The sequence below is a fragment of the Silurus aristotelis genome (genome assembly GCF_946808225.1).
Source record: "Silurus aristotelis genome assembly, chromosome: 17".
Classification (NCBI taxonomy): Eukaryota; Metazoa; Chordata; class Actinopteri; order Siluriformes; family Siluridae; genus Silurus; species Silurus aristotelis.
The window spans coordinates 18,955,511-18,969,940 of NC_139590.1; the positions used below are offsets into that span (position 1 = coordinate 18,955,511).

Genomic DNA, 14,430 nt, shown 5'->3' on the forward strand with positions numbered 1-14,430 from the left:
CTCAATAATTGCTCGAGGCTCCTTTTGTGATAATTACTGCCTCAGGTGTCTTTGACACAGGCCTTCAGCTCATTTGCATTTTTTGGTCTCCTGTTCACATTCAGTGATTTACTGGACTTAATCCATTCAGCCAAAAATCTGCCAGTATGATGTAGGGTTTTTTTAAGGGGGTCTATCTTGACACTTCGACTAGTAGAAATAGAGACACTTATATCACCTAACCAGGATATGAATCCACTTGGAAGTTCAAAACATGAATGATTTGATGATTATATTTTTTTAAATGCATGCTTCTCTCACATCTCTGTGATCAGTGTGGTCTATGTGGGACACTACATACTTTTTCTTTTGGTTTGAAAACCTACTGCAGTCCTGAGACAGGGATGAACTGAGGTTTAACTATAAAACAAGTACAGTGAGCCATCAGAGCTGATACACCTTGCTCTTTTTACGGGGTTTATCTTTGATTACATACCAGCTGACAAATTATTAACAAAGAAAAAAAATTCTATGACCTGAAACCAGGCCCCAAACCTATTTGAGTTTAAGAGTTTAAGGCTGAAAGGTGTGGTTTTATCAATATTATGATAAACAGTTAAAAAGAAACATGCTGTGGCACAATGATAAAGATCTCATATCCTTGAGCTCAGTAGAACCAGTCCTCTCTTTTTATTTATTTATTCATTTTCATAAATATGACAGTCCACAAGATTAGAACCCAACCTGCAGACAGGATTGAATTGCTGGTCATATAGGAGATGGTTGTTTGACCCTCTAAGCCAGGGGTGGCCAAGGGGTGGCCAATATATATATTACACAACAACTGGATCCCCCTCCTTTCCCTCTCAATTTGAGCACTGGTTGTAGCCCATGGATACGTCTGTGTGTGGTGGCTCTTGAAGGACTGACTCTTTGTGAATCTCCCCAAATTCTTGAATGGGCTTCGTTTCATCTTTTTCTACCACATTATTTCCCTTCCATTCAACTTTCCATTTATGTGCTTGGATGCAGCACTCTGTGAACAGCAGCTTCTTTAGCAATGACCTTTTGTGTCTTAGCCTCCATGTGCAGGGTGTCAATGATGGTCTTCTAGACAACTGTCAAGTCAGCAGTCTTCCCTCATGATTGTATAGCCTGAACCAGACTGACACCATTTAGGCTCAGGAAACCTTTGCAGGTGTTTGGATTTAATTATTAGTTTGACATCACAAGTCTCCAATATTGAACTTTTTTTTTTTTTTTTTACAGTATTCAAATTTTCTGAGATGAAAAGCCATTTCCTGTTAGCTGAAAGCCATAATCATCCAAATGAAAAGAAATAAACTCTTGACATATATCAGTCTGTGTGTGATTATTCTATATAATATACAAGTTTCACTTTTTGTATTGAATTACTAAAATAAATCAACTTTTTAAAAATATTCTGGAGATGCACCTGTATGTGATGTCTTCCCTTTCCCTGCCTCTCAACCCAAGTGTCTCCTGGATGGACTTGGACCTGTATAAAGTGGTAATGAACATAAATGAACTGCAATGTTTCTGTAAGAAACTGATTGAAAATGGGCATATGTACTCCTGGCACGAAAGAGAAAAACATTAATATAGTTTGCGGGACTCTCTGTACTCAGCCTTTTCACAAGGATCTGGAAACTTCTATCATGCATTTGCCACGGATTTATCAACTGTGTGCTGAATCTCCAGTTCCTCTATGCAGTTCAGATCTAGTGACTGAAGAGACTGTTGAAGAAAACAGAAATAATTGTCTTTTGAACACTATAAAAACAATATATTATTCATTTTTCATTCATTCATTCATTCATTTTCTCCCGCTTATCCGTAATTCGGGTCGCGGGGGCAGCAGTCTAAGCAGGCCCCCACCTCTGACTGCTGCCCAATGCTCATAGCACCGTCCCTTACGGTCCCTCCTGCAGGTGGTGAGCCCACGGGAAGGTATTATTCATTTTAATTGTTTTAAATTAAGAAAATTAGGCAAATATTGCAATGAAATTGGCCAATATTGTAAAGCCTATAAAATGAAACTAGGACCACCCAATTATTAGATGAGCAAAATTATTTAAACAGATATTTGTAGACGATATTTATTCAATTTACAGTACAGTACAGGGAAAGTTTTCTTATAAGCAGATTAGAGTCATAAAACAGGGTCAGCCCTGAAGCAGAGAGCGGTAACACTAAACACTCTTCGATTTGGGAATCCTCTGTGCTAATTATGCAACAATGATGAAGCAGACCTGGAAAGAAGGCTGGTGAAATTAGACCTCAATTCTGAATCAAAGTCGAGAGCACACTATGTCTATAGTTTGTTTCCTGGGACACATTTCAGGTGACAAAGAACAACCTGTTAAACCATCGTGTTCATCTCTAGTTACAATATTGTCTGCAAATCAATTTGGATATTCCCAACTCAGTGTGCACTGCTGACATGTTCCAACCAGTGTAGAAGCACGATCAAAATGGTTATGGTCCAGACTGAAATGAAAAAAATCAATAGACCTAATCACGTGTTTGCTCAACAAGTTGTTTTCTCATGAACCATAAGTATAAGGTTGTCCAGTTCTTGAAACACTGCCCCAGGATTTAAGAGGGGATCAAAAGAGTATGATTGTCACTTAAAACCACACTCCGCACAGTGACTGGCAAGCATAAAGACAATATTTCATAGTAGGTCACCATATGAATTGAGGTCAAAATGTCACAACTTGAACCAATGGAATGCAATTACATTTTATTTCTATATCACTTTTCACAATGGACACTGCATCAAAGCAGCTTTACAAAATGTAAGAATTATTGAACAAAATTCTCATATTGAAACGTGTGTATATTTATCCCCGGTGAGCGAGCCTGGGGCAACTGTGGCAAGAAAAAAAAAAGGGGAACCCATACACATTTGGTTGACAAGAGTATGAGAGTGAGAAATATAATGAGCGCCAGTGTGCGAATATGAGTAATGTCCTTTCTAGTCTTGTTCAGTCAGTTGAAGTTGTTAAACCAGGTGCTCCTGAGCGACTCAAATTAGGTTCTCCATGCCAAAGGGTCTTTAAATGTTCACTGATGGAGAATCATATGTGAAATTTATTTTAAATATTGTTTATCTTCCAATGCGAATGCCCACAATCTATTCACTATACAGAGTCCATCAAACCTAATATTTCTTTTAATGTTGCACTGTGCCATTGTTGGATGGCCTACATGTATTAATGAGCAAGTGTTTCTCTTAAAATAACCAAATGTGCATAACAGCTGTATATGAGAAAGTTCATTCAATTGAAGCTACCAAATGATTTTGTTTAATCCACATTTCTGTAAAAGTCCCTGATCAGATGAACCCAAGGAAGACACTTAGTTTGCCACTAATAAATTGTGAGCTATGTTATAGAAAACGAGAGTAGCACCTTCCTGATAGGGATGCATCACACCCAGGGGAAAAAAGGCACCACTTCAACAATGGAAAAATGTTGGCACCAACTCAGTAAGGTGGATTTCAGTTACGTTACAGAAAGTTACACTACAGTAATTACTCTATGATTTATATGAAATAAAGTGAAAAGTATATAAAAAAAAAAAATCATATACAACAGTCTTTTGTAGCTTTTATTTCACTGATGGAGGAAAACAAACATTTTCTGATACTCTGCTAATATTAACTCATTTCACCTTTAATATTTTATTGTTACAAAAACACAACAGGAAGCTATAAACAGATGTTTTCTTGAAATGTAATAGCATTCTTTTCATTCATATCCATCAAGCGATAAATCCTATTACTTATCCACAGCATACCACTCTCGCTGATGATACGTCCCACAACTTCTAAAATGGTAAACACTGCTAAGGGATGGGAAAAGCTCCTTGAGTGTGTAGACATTAAATATAACAATGAGAAATACAAGCAGTAGGTTTTTCAAAAATACATTTCCCAACTAAAAAATTGCTGCTGATTATCCAGTGCACAAACCATATAATAAATAAACAAATACAATAAATACATTTCCAGTTTTGTTCAACTTTTTACAAAGACGTTGTCCAAAAAGTTGACGTTTTAGGTCGATCGGTGGCATAAAATTAACATTACATGGACAATGGACATCATTTTTCTCCAGCTAAACAATCTGCTATGGTTTACACCAAGTCTAACGTAAACCCACTGCATGCACTATTCCAAGAAAAGGCCTGTTTGCAAAAGATTCGAAAAAACAAAGAACAAAGAAAGCTTACCATTTAAAAAGGCTAAGCTGAGACTGTGACACTTACCGACAACAGGTAATATGATCAGTATCTGATGTGAAAGAAACAGGAAGACCAAGACCAACACACAGCACTGCAAATGTCATATCTGTGATATATTGAAAAGAACCTGCTAGTCCAGCAAACTCAGAAATAAGCTTTGGAATTTGCTCATTTGTTTCCAGTATAACTGAATTTCAGCAGGCACTTAATACCTGGATGCTGAGTAAAAATTATATATGGGGGGCACTAAGAAAAAAATGTAATTAGTACATCTGATTGTCACTCGCTCCAACCAGAGAACTCGAGTCACAATGACAATTGTCTAAAAATGTTTAAGACTTGACTAAACACAATTACTCGATTACTTTGACTCTTGCTCCTCTCAGGAAATGGACAAATCACAACACTGTCTGAATGAAGTATACTCAAGCACACATTCTTTAATTGCAAAGCCTAAGCTGTAACATTTTGGTAAAGCATTCAAGACAATCATGAGCTTCAATCACATTTGGCTTTATAAGAATGGCATGTCTAGACCTTCATTAATTATTACAAATGACATGTATGCATTGCATCCATTTAAAAAAAAGACTGGTCATTCAGTTGATTGATATTATATTGGTGTCTGATCTATATCGACAAAGGTTTGTGGACACCTGACCATTCGATGGGTCAGATTTATTTTAGGTTTAATTATTAGATAGCTTTTTGTGCTTTCTTAACATTTTCCACATTTAGTCCCCATTTAGTTTTAATAACCGCCACTTTTTTTGGGAAGATGTTCCATTATATTTAGTTAGTAAAGTCAGGCACTGATAGGGGTGAGGTGAGGAGGCCTGGAGTGCAGTCAGTGTTTCTAATTCATTCTAAACTTGTTCAATAGGTTTGAGGTCAGAGGTCTAAAGCAGGAGAGGAAAGCATATCTTCATGATGCTGGCTTTGTACACAGGGGCGTCATTATGCTGAAGCAGGTTTGGGTAAGAAGGACATCCTATACAACTGTGTGCCACCAACTTTGTGGTAACAGTTTGGCTCAAGTCAGGTGCCCTTATACCTTTGTCCATATTGTGTATATTTAAACACATCAGATAAATATAGAGAACTTATTGGACTATATTTGGTGTCTCATAAGAGGAAAAACAAATCTGTATTCATGTATCCAGGACTGTCTGTCAAGTCTGACATTCCTGATCAATGTGATGTCATTTAAATGCACGTCGTGTTTGTGGAAAGCGCAACTACAGTTTTCAGAATTACTCTGTATTTCTTTTTTTTTTCTTTTTTTTATCAGTGACACTTAGGTTAAAAATATAAATATTAGTTTAGACTTAGGTTAGATTTACTTTAACGTTAAATAATGAAATTGGATTTTAAATTTAGAAAGGAACGCATTTCGATTTGTTCACGATTTAGGTCTTTACTTGGGACTTGAGTATTAAGACTTGAAACTTACTTGTTACTTGTTCCCACCTCTGCACTTTGGAAACAAAAGCAGAAGAGGTTAGTTATATTTTTCTCTATTGTGAATAATACCAGGGGCCATCACCAAACTTGCTACAAGTTTGGGGACATTGAAATCCAACAGCCGTGAGGCTGTGAGGGCCCCCCCGTTCGTAAGAAATTAAAAAGAAAAATATGAGACTTGCCTCAGCCTGAACAGGGCACCAGTGAGTCTCAACCTCAGCCGGTCCCATGGCATCGCTACAGGGAGAAGAAAGATCCTCAGTTTAGCAACACATCAAGTCACCAGGATCCAAAGTACTTCTGCTTCAAATTACATTGCTTTTCCCCCAATCACACCAAAGCTAGACATCTAACTCTATTTGTGACCGCACACTAGAATATTTAACCCCCATAGATTTTAAGCCCGATACCTGAAATGAACATGACAATGATTTTGACAAGAGACACAAAGCCATCCATATTCTTTTTTTTGACACTGTGTTTCTCTTTATTATGCCAGGTGTTAAAAGGACACTACTGCATGGGTTATTTAAAATGAATGTGGATGACTAGGTTGATGTCCTGAACAGATGAATGCGCCATTGCATTGACATATTATTGCAATCATGCAGCCAGTACAAACCTTTGCACAGATCCTTCCCTCTGTCATGAAGAAAGAGGCTTAAGTTTTCAACACTGTTTATTACAGTTTGCATATTAATACAGACATTTTTCACATCAGATATTATTGGTATGATTTATAAGTAAAGATAAGCAGGCATACAAAAACATTTACATCTAACTGAAGCCCTCACCAAGCAAAGCTGGGGACATGAAGTCCAACAGCACCTAAAGGTGCTGTGAAGGCTTACTTTGTTTAGTACAGTAGTATGTTTACAAAGACTTGCCTTGATAAAAGGTGCTGTACTGTTCACGTTACTCCAGCCGCTTCAAATTATTACGAACCATATTTACTAAACTTCACTTCTAAAAACCTAAACGGAACATAGGGGGAGGAAAAAAGCCACACTATAGAATCGGCAACATATGAGAGGTCTAAATAAAAACTATGCAAAAATTCATGCCTAAACCAGTGCTGTTTTTTTTTCCCATTTTACATTATTAGACAAAATGTAATTACAATTATCCTTAAAAGATTTGGCTTCTTAAGAACACCATTACATGAGAAAATGGTTGATTCACCAAACCTATCGGAGACTGGTGTTTTGAGCTTCAATAACGGCCTCCCTGGGACATTACAGGAGGCCTCATGGCCATAGGCGGTCTTGGGGGAGCTCCCTGGTAAGGAGGAACCATTGGGGGACCATGCCCATAAGGTGACATTGCCCCTGGTACATAACCAGGCACTGCCTGGGATGGGGTACCATAAGGCCCTGATTAAAAAAAAATACAACAAATGACAAACTTGTACAGAGCAAAATGGCTCATAACAGTGATTACATGAATTAATTCCATTTTCCATCAGAAAAAGGGACTATACCATGCATGGGATGTCTGACTCCTGGCTGCTGTGATGAAGAACCCTGAGCAGGCATCACCCCTCCCATTGGCCCAACAGGAGAAGTGCTGACATGTGCCTGCCCTGTGCTAGGGATCTTACACTGATAGCGTGGTAGCTGAGCACGTAGCTCTTCCTGATACACACATACAAGTAAATAAAGCACAATCAGGGATGATTGTAATTACTGCTGTTCAAGTTACATAATTAAGATACAGTGGATAAGAGAGAAATTCAATACAGCAAGCATGCATAAAATTTATAAACATGTATATTATCTTAAATTAGTATCACACATTTAACATTCTGATTCATTACTTACTTTACAAGGGTGGAGCCCTATTTGGAAACTTACCAGAGAAATATCCTCATCAGGGTGGATCAACTTACTGGTTGCACTGGTAGTGGTGAGGGTAGCTGGCTTACTTGTAATGGGGGTGGCAGGTTTGGCCACAGTGCTGCCTGCGCTGGCAGCAGAGGGCATAGGCTGGCTGTAGGCTGGGAATGTGGCTTTGGGAGCAGCAGAAGAAGAGGCTGAAAGCCCCACTGCTGCCCCAGGCACACCCTGCTGAGCCTGGTGACACAGAAACGTCCAAATAAGCCAAAATCACCAAAATATCCATGATAAACACTCCTGTTACCCATGCCGAGTCCTGAAGGGCCATGCCACAGAACAGCTTATATTAAAGTGTATATTCAGTTTGGAACATTAAGTACTTTTTTTATGTTAGATTATAGCAGGTAGACCAATAAACTGTGCAGTGCTGTGGTCCTCCAAGGCAGCGCTTGCTACTGTTTTTTTTTACTGACAAGGTGTTGGTGCTGGTACAAGCGAACCAATAAAAGACTGTAACTTCTTGGTTCCAGACCAGCAGCACTTTGCTGAGGCAAACTGTTTTTAATCAGGCACCAGCACCCTATCAGTGGAAAATCAACTAGTCGTGAATATTTCGGTAAAAGCCTAGTTTCACTAGGTCAGCAGGCTGCTGCGTACTTGCGACAGCGGTTTAGAGGGTGCTGACAAAGTGTCCATACTGGAGGAGGCCGAGCTTGTGCTGGGAGCTCGAGTCCCCATCTGCAGCATGGAGAAAAAGCAAAGAGCAAAGTCCCTCAACACAGCTGCACCATTGACTTCACTACATTTCAGCTCATGCCTACAATGTACCTTCATGCACCCTTTAAAAGGTGGCAAATGTTGGAGAACAAGCTGACAAGATTTGATATAAAAATGCATTTCTTACATTTGATCTGAACTGTTATCGTGTATAAACGCCATGCTCTTATTTAGCTTATAAAAACACCCTGATCTGAATACTTTGCATTATTACTGGTCTGGGTGTGAATCCAACAGTTACAATAACGTAAGCTTGGTGACCATTTTCAGTCATCAAGAATTCTTTAAAAACTAGTTTTCACACACCTGTCCTGCACTAGGGAACAAGGGCTTGGTAACTGCAGGCTGTGGAGCAGCTACTGTGGCAGCGGGCGTAGCTGCTCTTGGGATCATGCCGGCCGTGGTGGACGCAGGAGCTTGTGGCATGTGGTTCATACTTGGACGATGTCCCATAGGAGGGGGCATTCCTGTCAGGAGCAACAAATCATAGTCACGTTTTTTTTGCACTAGGAATCGCATTTCATACAGGACAAGCTTCATGCAATTTTTTTTTAGTGCGAATATAAATTTACTCTTAATTCTTTATACCTGGTGGCATGCCAGGCATCATTGGAGGCATCCCTGGTCCAGGTGGCATCATGCCACCCATTGGCATCATGCTGTAAAAAAAATAAAAAAAATAATGAAAAGTTACTGTTTTTTAACAAAACAGTCAAATAAAACAAAACTACAATGACATTAATACTCTATTACCTACATACACTCCCTTACAAAGGTATTGGAATGGAAAGAGCAATTATTTTTGTTTTACACTGAAGATATTAAGGTTTGAGGTCAAAAGATGAACACATGATATATTTCTCCACCTCCTGGTTAGATGTTTACCCATAGACAAAAGAGACGGTAACTGCTTTAAGGTCATGTTTATTTGTGAATTCTTACCCAGGTGGCATTCCTGGCATGACTGGGGGCATCCCTGGCATCATTGGAGGGACAGCAGGCATCATTGGTGGCATTCCTGAAATATATATATATATAAAAAAAATAGCAGTACAGGAAATTTAATAGATACCTCAATGACACAGCTCGCAATAGCACTCTCTTTCCGTAACTAAAAACACAACAAAATGCAAAATTCAAGATTTGTGTCGCTACACCAAAGCTTTGTGGACACTTGACTATAAGATTGGTGCGTACTTTTTAAACAAGTCATTCCACATTTAGTCCCTCATTTGCAATGAAAGATGCTCCACTAGATTTTGAAGTGTGCTTGTGAAGATTTGTGCTTATTCAGGCACAATGACATTAGTACCCTCAGTTACTCATATAAAAACTTATGTAAAGCATGGAGTTGGCTAAGTGCACACTGGCATTGTCATGCTGCAACAGATTTATGTTTTCCAGTGCCAGTGAAGGGAAAATTTTCTGCTACCAAAGTGCATCCATTATAATTGTGTGCCTGCAATAAACTGGAGCTGGAAAAGTCAGGTGTCCCAAAACTTCTGTATATAAAAGGTATATTTAACAGACAAAGGTTGATTTCGGACAATGTGCATTGTTAAAGGTGCTATACTAATAAAACTAGACAGAAAAAATAAAGTACAGCATCTCCTTTAAAGACACTGCGGAAATATGCAAATTCCAAATGAGACCTTTGAAGGCAGTAAGCAGGTTTTAAATAAAAGACACTTCACTAATTCAGTTTTATTACCAAAAATAATGTGAAGTGTATTTGGCTCACCTGAGTAGGTTCCAGGTGGCATCCCTGGTGTGGGCACAGGTGCCATTCCAGGCTGTGCCATAGGTGCATAAGCGGCTGGAGGCTGTGCTGCTGCCTGCTGGAATGATGGCCCTGCTTCTTCGTCATCATCATCCTCGTCTGAGTCATCCTGGTTCTGTTTTTTTTTCTGGTTTTCTGAGTGAACATATAAACAATAGGTGAAGATGTATAAAATGGGGTAACAAAAAAAGCACACGAGTATGCTTGGACGTAACCTACCCTGTGTTTTCTGCTCGAGCACCCGTCTCCTTTCCTCCATATCTTTCTCTGGAATACCCTCCATGCCATAAATTTCCAGTTCAATGTCTGTTCGTCCTGGGATCGCATTGGGAACGCCATCAATGGTTTCTTTGTGAACCTTCAACAAAAAAAATAAAGCGTCTTGTTTCTCAACAAGCAGATCATAGGTATAGGAATATCAACACACAAACACGTCCTCACCTGCATGCAGTGGATAGCGAGGCCTGGCCCGGTGTATAGCTTCTTGTGACATATGTGACACTTGAAATGTTTGGCCTTCTGGTGCTGAATAAGAATCTTTTCATCATCAAAATCCCTGTTACAATACCTGCATTAACAGTTCAGGTCCAACTGGAGCAAAACGATTGGCTTAAATCAATGAATAGACATTTGATTAAATATATTATTGATCAAAATGGATCATTACTATGAGAACATTGATCTAACAATCATAAATAACATGCTTCCTAGCATGATTTTAATATAGAAAAATGTATTAATATATTTTAATATATACAAAATATTACGACTATAAATATCTATTAAAAACGAATACTGCTTTGACGCAGATGCAGCTTTGTATTTACTACGCATGCGCACAAATTGCACAATATATTCCACACTTAAAAAGGTTTTAACTGAGTCTCTAAACCCCTAAACCCAAATTTTTACAAAAACAATAAAATATCAAGTAAATTATTTTTGTTTCTCATAATATTTGAGGCTGACTAAAGAAACAAACCGGTGTCGTGTTTTGCCTGGCGCTCGGCTTGTCTGTTTTTTTTTTCCAGATTTTTCATCTTCAAATCTCAGAACCAACAACTTTTTCTCATTTTTAAAAAAAAAGGATACCAACACCATGGTTTCATCTGCTTCTTCTTTTTCCTTCCCATGGTCTAACAGAATAATGTGTTATTTATTCGTGAATCACCAGGACACAACTCAAAGACCAAACATTTGGCAGGAGAAAATGGCGAAAGCGGAAGTGGGTAAAAAACGGAAGTGCTTAACACTAGCCCTGAGACTTCGCTCCCTACTGGTGTGGAGTGGAGCGGAACCATGTGAGAGGGAAAAATACAATTAAAAAAACATTAACTGGGCTGCTAGTAGTTCTTTTATCATACACTACCACTCAAAAGTTTAGACACACCTTCTCTCATCTTCTGAGCAAGCCTCTATTAGATTGTATGAAGAAGAAACCTAGAGAGAAACCAGACTAGAAAGAGGAACCCATCCTCATTTGGGTCATATCAAGAGTGTGATTATACATCTTAAAAACAATACAATACACAGGAGAGAGAGAGAGAGAGAGAGAGAGAGAGAGAGAGAGAGAGAGAGAGAGAGAGAGAACTACCATGAGCACCGGAGTCTGTGTGACTCCTTGTCCTTGTCCTGTGTAATGTCCTTTCTACAGTCGTATACAGTCAGTTGATGTTGTGGAACCAGGAGCTATTAAGCAACTTATAAAATCAAGTCAAGTCAAGAGGCTTTTATTGTCATTTCTACTATACACAGTGGTACACAGTATACAGTAAAAATGAGACAATGTTCCTCCGGAACCCTGGTGCTACACTAAACAACATAGAGCTTCAACACAACACACGCTATGTAAAGTGCATCGCGTGCAACCTAGTGCAAACAGTGCAGACAAAAACCAGTACAGACAGACAGTGCAGACAGACAACACAAGACAAGACACACCTACTGTACACTATGATTATACAGTACTGTGCAAAGAGAACTGTAAAAACTATAACTGGAATATAAACAGACACAATAAAAACTTTATTTCGGCTTCTCCCATTAGGGGGCGCCACAGCAGATCATCTGCATGTTTGATTTGGCACATTTTTAAACTGGATGTCCTTCCTAACGCAACCCATTTATCCGGGCTTGGGACCGGCACTAAGGCTTGTGCAACCCTAATAGCTGGGGTCGGTTCCCTGACCGGGGACTGAACCCGGGCCGCAGCGTTGAGAAACAGACACAATGCAGCGCAAAAAACGGCAGCAGTCAAGTGGTGCAAAAGACAGCATGTAAACAGTGTAAGAGTCAAAGGTGCAAAAACAGCAGGTAAACAGCAAAATAGCTCAACATCTGAGATCATGATAGATCCAACAGCAACTCCTCCATGTCTGAGCCTTTAAATGTTCTAAGAATTCTAATGTCAAAACTCTACATAAGGTGGGATCCAAATGGCGCGTACATCTCTAGATAGTTTGGGATGTTTGGGGGTCGGCATCTACTCTTTGAAAGTCCATAATCTTCATGACGTGGGACACAACTGGAGCTGGCGCAACCTCAGGATGCCTCAGATTAGGTAGAGAAAGAGAAGCAGTGGAGCGGAATGAGCATGGCTGCTGTTCATAATATAATTATGTGATGTGTTATGCTTGGGAATGCTAAAAAGATATGTCTCTAATGTGTGCTTAAACTGGAAGCGTGTGTCTGGCTATTCCAAAGTTTAGGAGCGAAATGTGAAAATGTTCTACCGCCTATAGTGGAGTTTGCTATTCTAGGAACTGCTAAAAGTCCAAAGTTTTGAGATCTCAATATCGTGTTAGAAAACTACATAAATACATGGGAGCTAAACCATTTGGGTCTTCATAAGTAAATAGCAATAGTTTGTAGTTGATTTGAAATTCAACAGGTAGCCAGTTTAGGGATGATAAAATGGGGGTTATATGGTCAGATTTTCTCGACCTTGTGAGAACTCTGGCTGCTGCATTCTGGACTAATTGTTGCTTGTTAATTAATGATGCAGGACATCCACCTTCTTATACATTGCAATAGTCCAGTCTGGAGGTCATGAATGCATGGACGAGCTTATCTGCATCAGATATAGACAACATGTTTCTCTGAAGCTTAGCAATATATCTAAGGGAGAAGAAGGCTGTTTTCATAATATGGGTGAGTCCGAACCTTTGACTGGTAGTGTATTTTGTTATCTGGAGTGTAAATTCCAATGGGGATCCTGATTGACAAGATGAATATATATATTTTTTTCTTCTTTTGTATTTTTACATTGTGTTGTGTATATACTATATACTGTATTATGTCTCTATTTGCACATTTCTTTTTCTTTGCTGCTGTAACAGAGAAATTTATAGTTATATCTTTATAACGTTATATAGTTATAGAAAGTTATATCTTATCTTCTCTTATCTTATTTTTCTTATGATTTTCTATGACATATATGTAGATCTCAGCTCAGTTAATTTCATGTTCTACTATGGAGAAAAGTACGATCTTAGAAGAAATGTAAAAAATAAAAAATAAATAAAATAGTGAACGCTGGATAGTGCCATTATAAGTTACTTTACTTTTATATCTGTAATTTAAAAAGTGCAATTATGTAACCAAGTACCAATGAGCTTAGGAGCTAATTTTTAATATGAGCATCGGTTTTGAATTCATGACTTTTTCAACATTTGCAGTTCTTCCCCAAAATGTCAGCACAAAGTTGGAGCCTCATAATTGTATAAAATGTCTTTGGTGGCTATAGCATGCAATTTTCCCTTCATTTGAAATCGAAGACCCAAACAATTTTGTAGCATGACAATGCCTCTGTTTACAAAGCAATCTCCATGAAGATATAAACACTATTGGAATGAATTTAAATGCTGACTGCAACTCCGGCCTCCTCACCTTACTAGTACCTGACTTTACTAACAGCCAGCCAGTGGCTGTGGCTATAAGCACATACTGTATCTCCATAAGCACACTCCAAACACATATAGTTGAAAATCTTTCTAAAAGAGTGGAGGATATCATAACAGCAAATCTCCATTTGGTAAATCCGCATTCCAATGCATCCCAAAGGTGTTCAATAGGGTTGTGATCACAACTTTTTGTGAACTAAATGTGAAATAAGCAACTAGAGGTGAGGAGAGCAAGGGTAGCAAGGAAAAACCCTGAGACAACATAAGGAAGAAAATATTGAGAGGAAACATTGCTGTGGTGTAATAATATTAATATAAGATCAGCCTTTGCTTCTTGTGCATAAGCTTCTGCTTTTGGCGGTGGTCTGTTTGCAGACTCTGCTGAATGTTTGGCACACCAAGCCTCAACTTTTGTTCTGAA

At 38.7% G+C, this 14,430-nt stretch overlaps 1 protein-coding gene across 19 annotated transcripts; it reads right to left on the bottom strand.

The window, feature by feature from the left end:
* Positions 1-3,601: 3,601 nt before the first annotated feature.
* On the bottom strand, positions 3,602-11,347 carry znf207a (zinc finger protein 207, a). Of its 19 annotated transcripts, XR_014537460.1 has the most exons (14): positions 11,200-11,347; positions 10,549-10,675; positions 10,327-10,465; positions 10,069-10,242; positions 9,270-9,345; positions 8,916-8,986; positions 8,634-8,794; positions 8,208-8,288; positions 7,569-7,787; positions 7,196-7,349; positions 6,903-7,088; positions 6,603-6,689; positions 5,898-5,952; positions 3,602-5,723 (listed from the first exon to the last, which is right to left on the bottom strand). XR_014537460.1 is itself a non-coding variant. In XM_083565899.1 (12 exons), the coding sequence occupies exons 1-11, from the start codon at positions 11,238-11,240 to the stop codon at positions 6,928-6,930; spliced, it is 1,404 nt and encodes a 467-aa protein (XP_083422025.1). In that variant the 5' UTR covers positions 11,241-11,347; the 3' UTR covers positions 6,377-6,689; positions 6,903-6,927. The 19 variants fall into 19 exon arrangements, 7 of the variants coding, with proteins under 7 accessions (XP_083422025.1, XP_083422024.1, XP_083422022.1 ...); XR_014537454.1 differs by lacking the exon at positions 8,208-8,288; XR_014537456.1 differs by lacking the exon at positions 8,208-8,288 and having other exon boundaries at positions 3,602-5,728; positions 6,898-7,088.
* Between the last annotated feature and the right edge of the window lie 3,083 nt (positions 11,348-14,430).

What these genes read in the sequence shown, in the direction of transcription:
- znf207a (XM_083565899.1), bottom strand. Translation starts at nt 11,240, where the DNA reads ATGGGAAGGAAAAAGAAGAAGCAGATGAAACCATGGTGTTG. An exon ending in GATGCCTGGCATGCCACCAG is followed by an intron (nt 8,795 to 8,915) that starts GTATAAAGAATT and finishes TGCTCCTGACAG; the next exon opens with GAATGCCCCCTCCTATGGGA. An exon ending in CCTCTAAACCGCTGTCGCAA is followed by an intron (nt 7,788 to 8,207) that starts GTACGCAGCAGC and finishes CTGTGTCACCAG; the next exon opens with GCTCAGCAGGGTGTGCCTGG.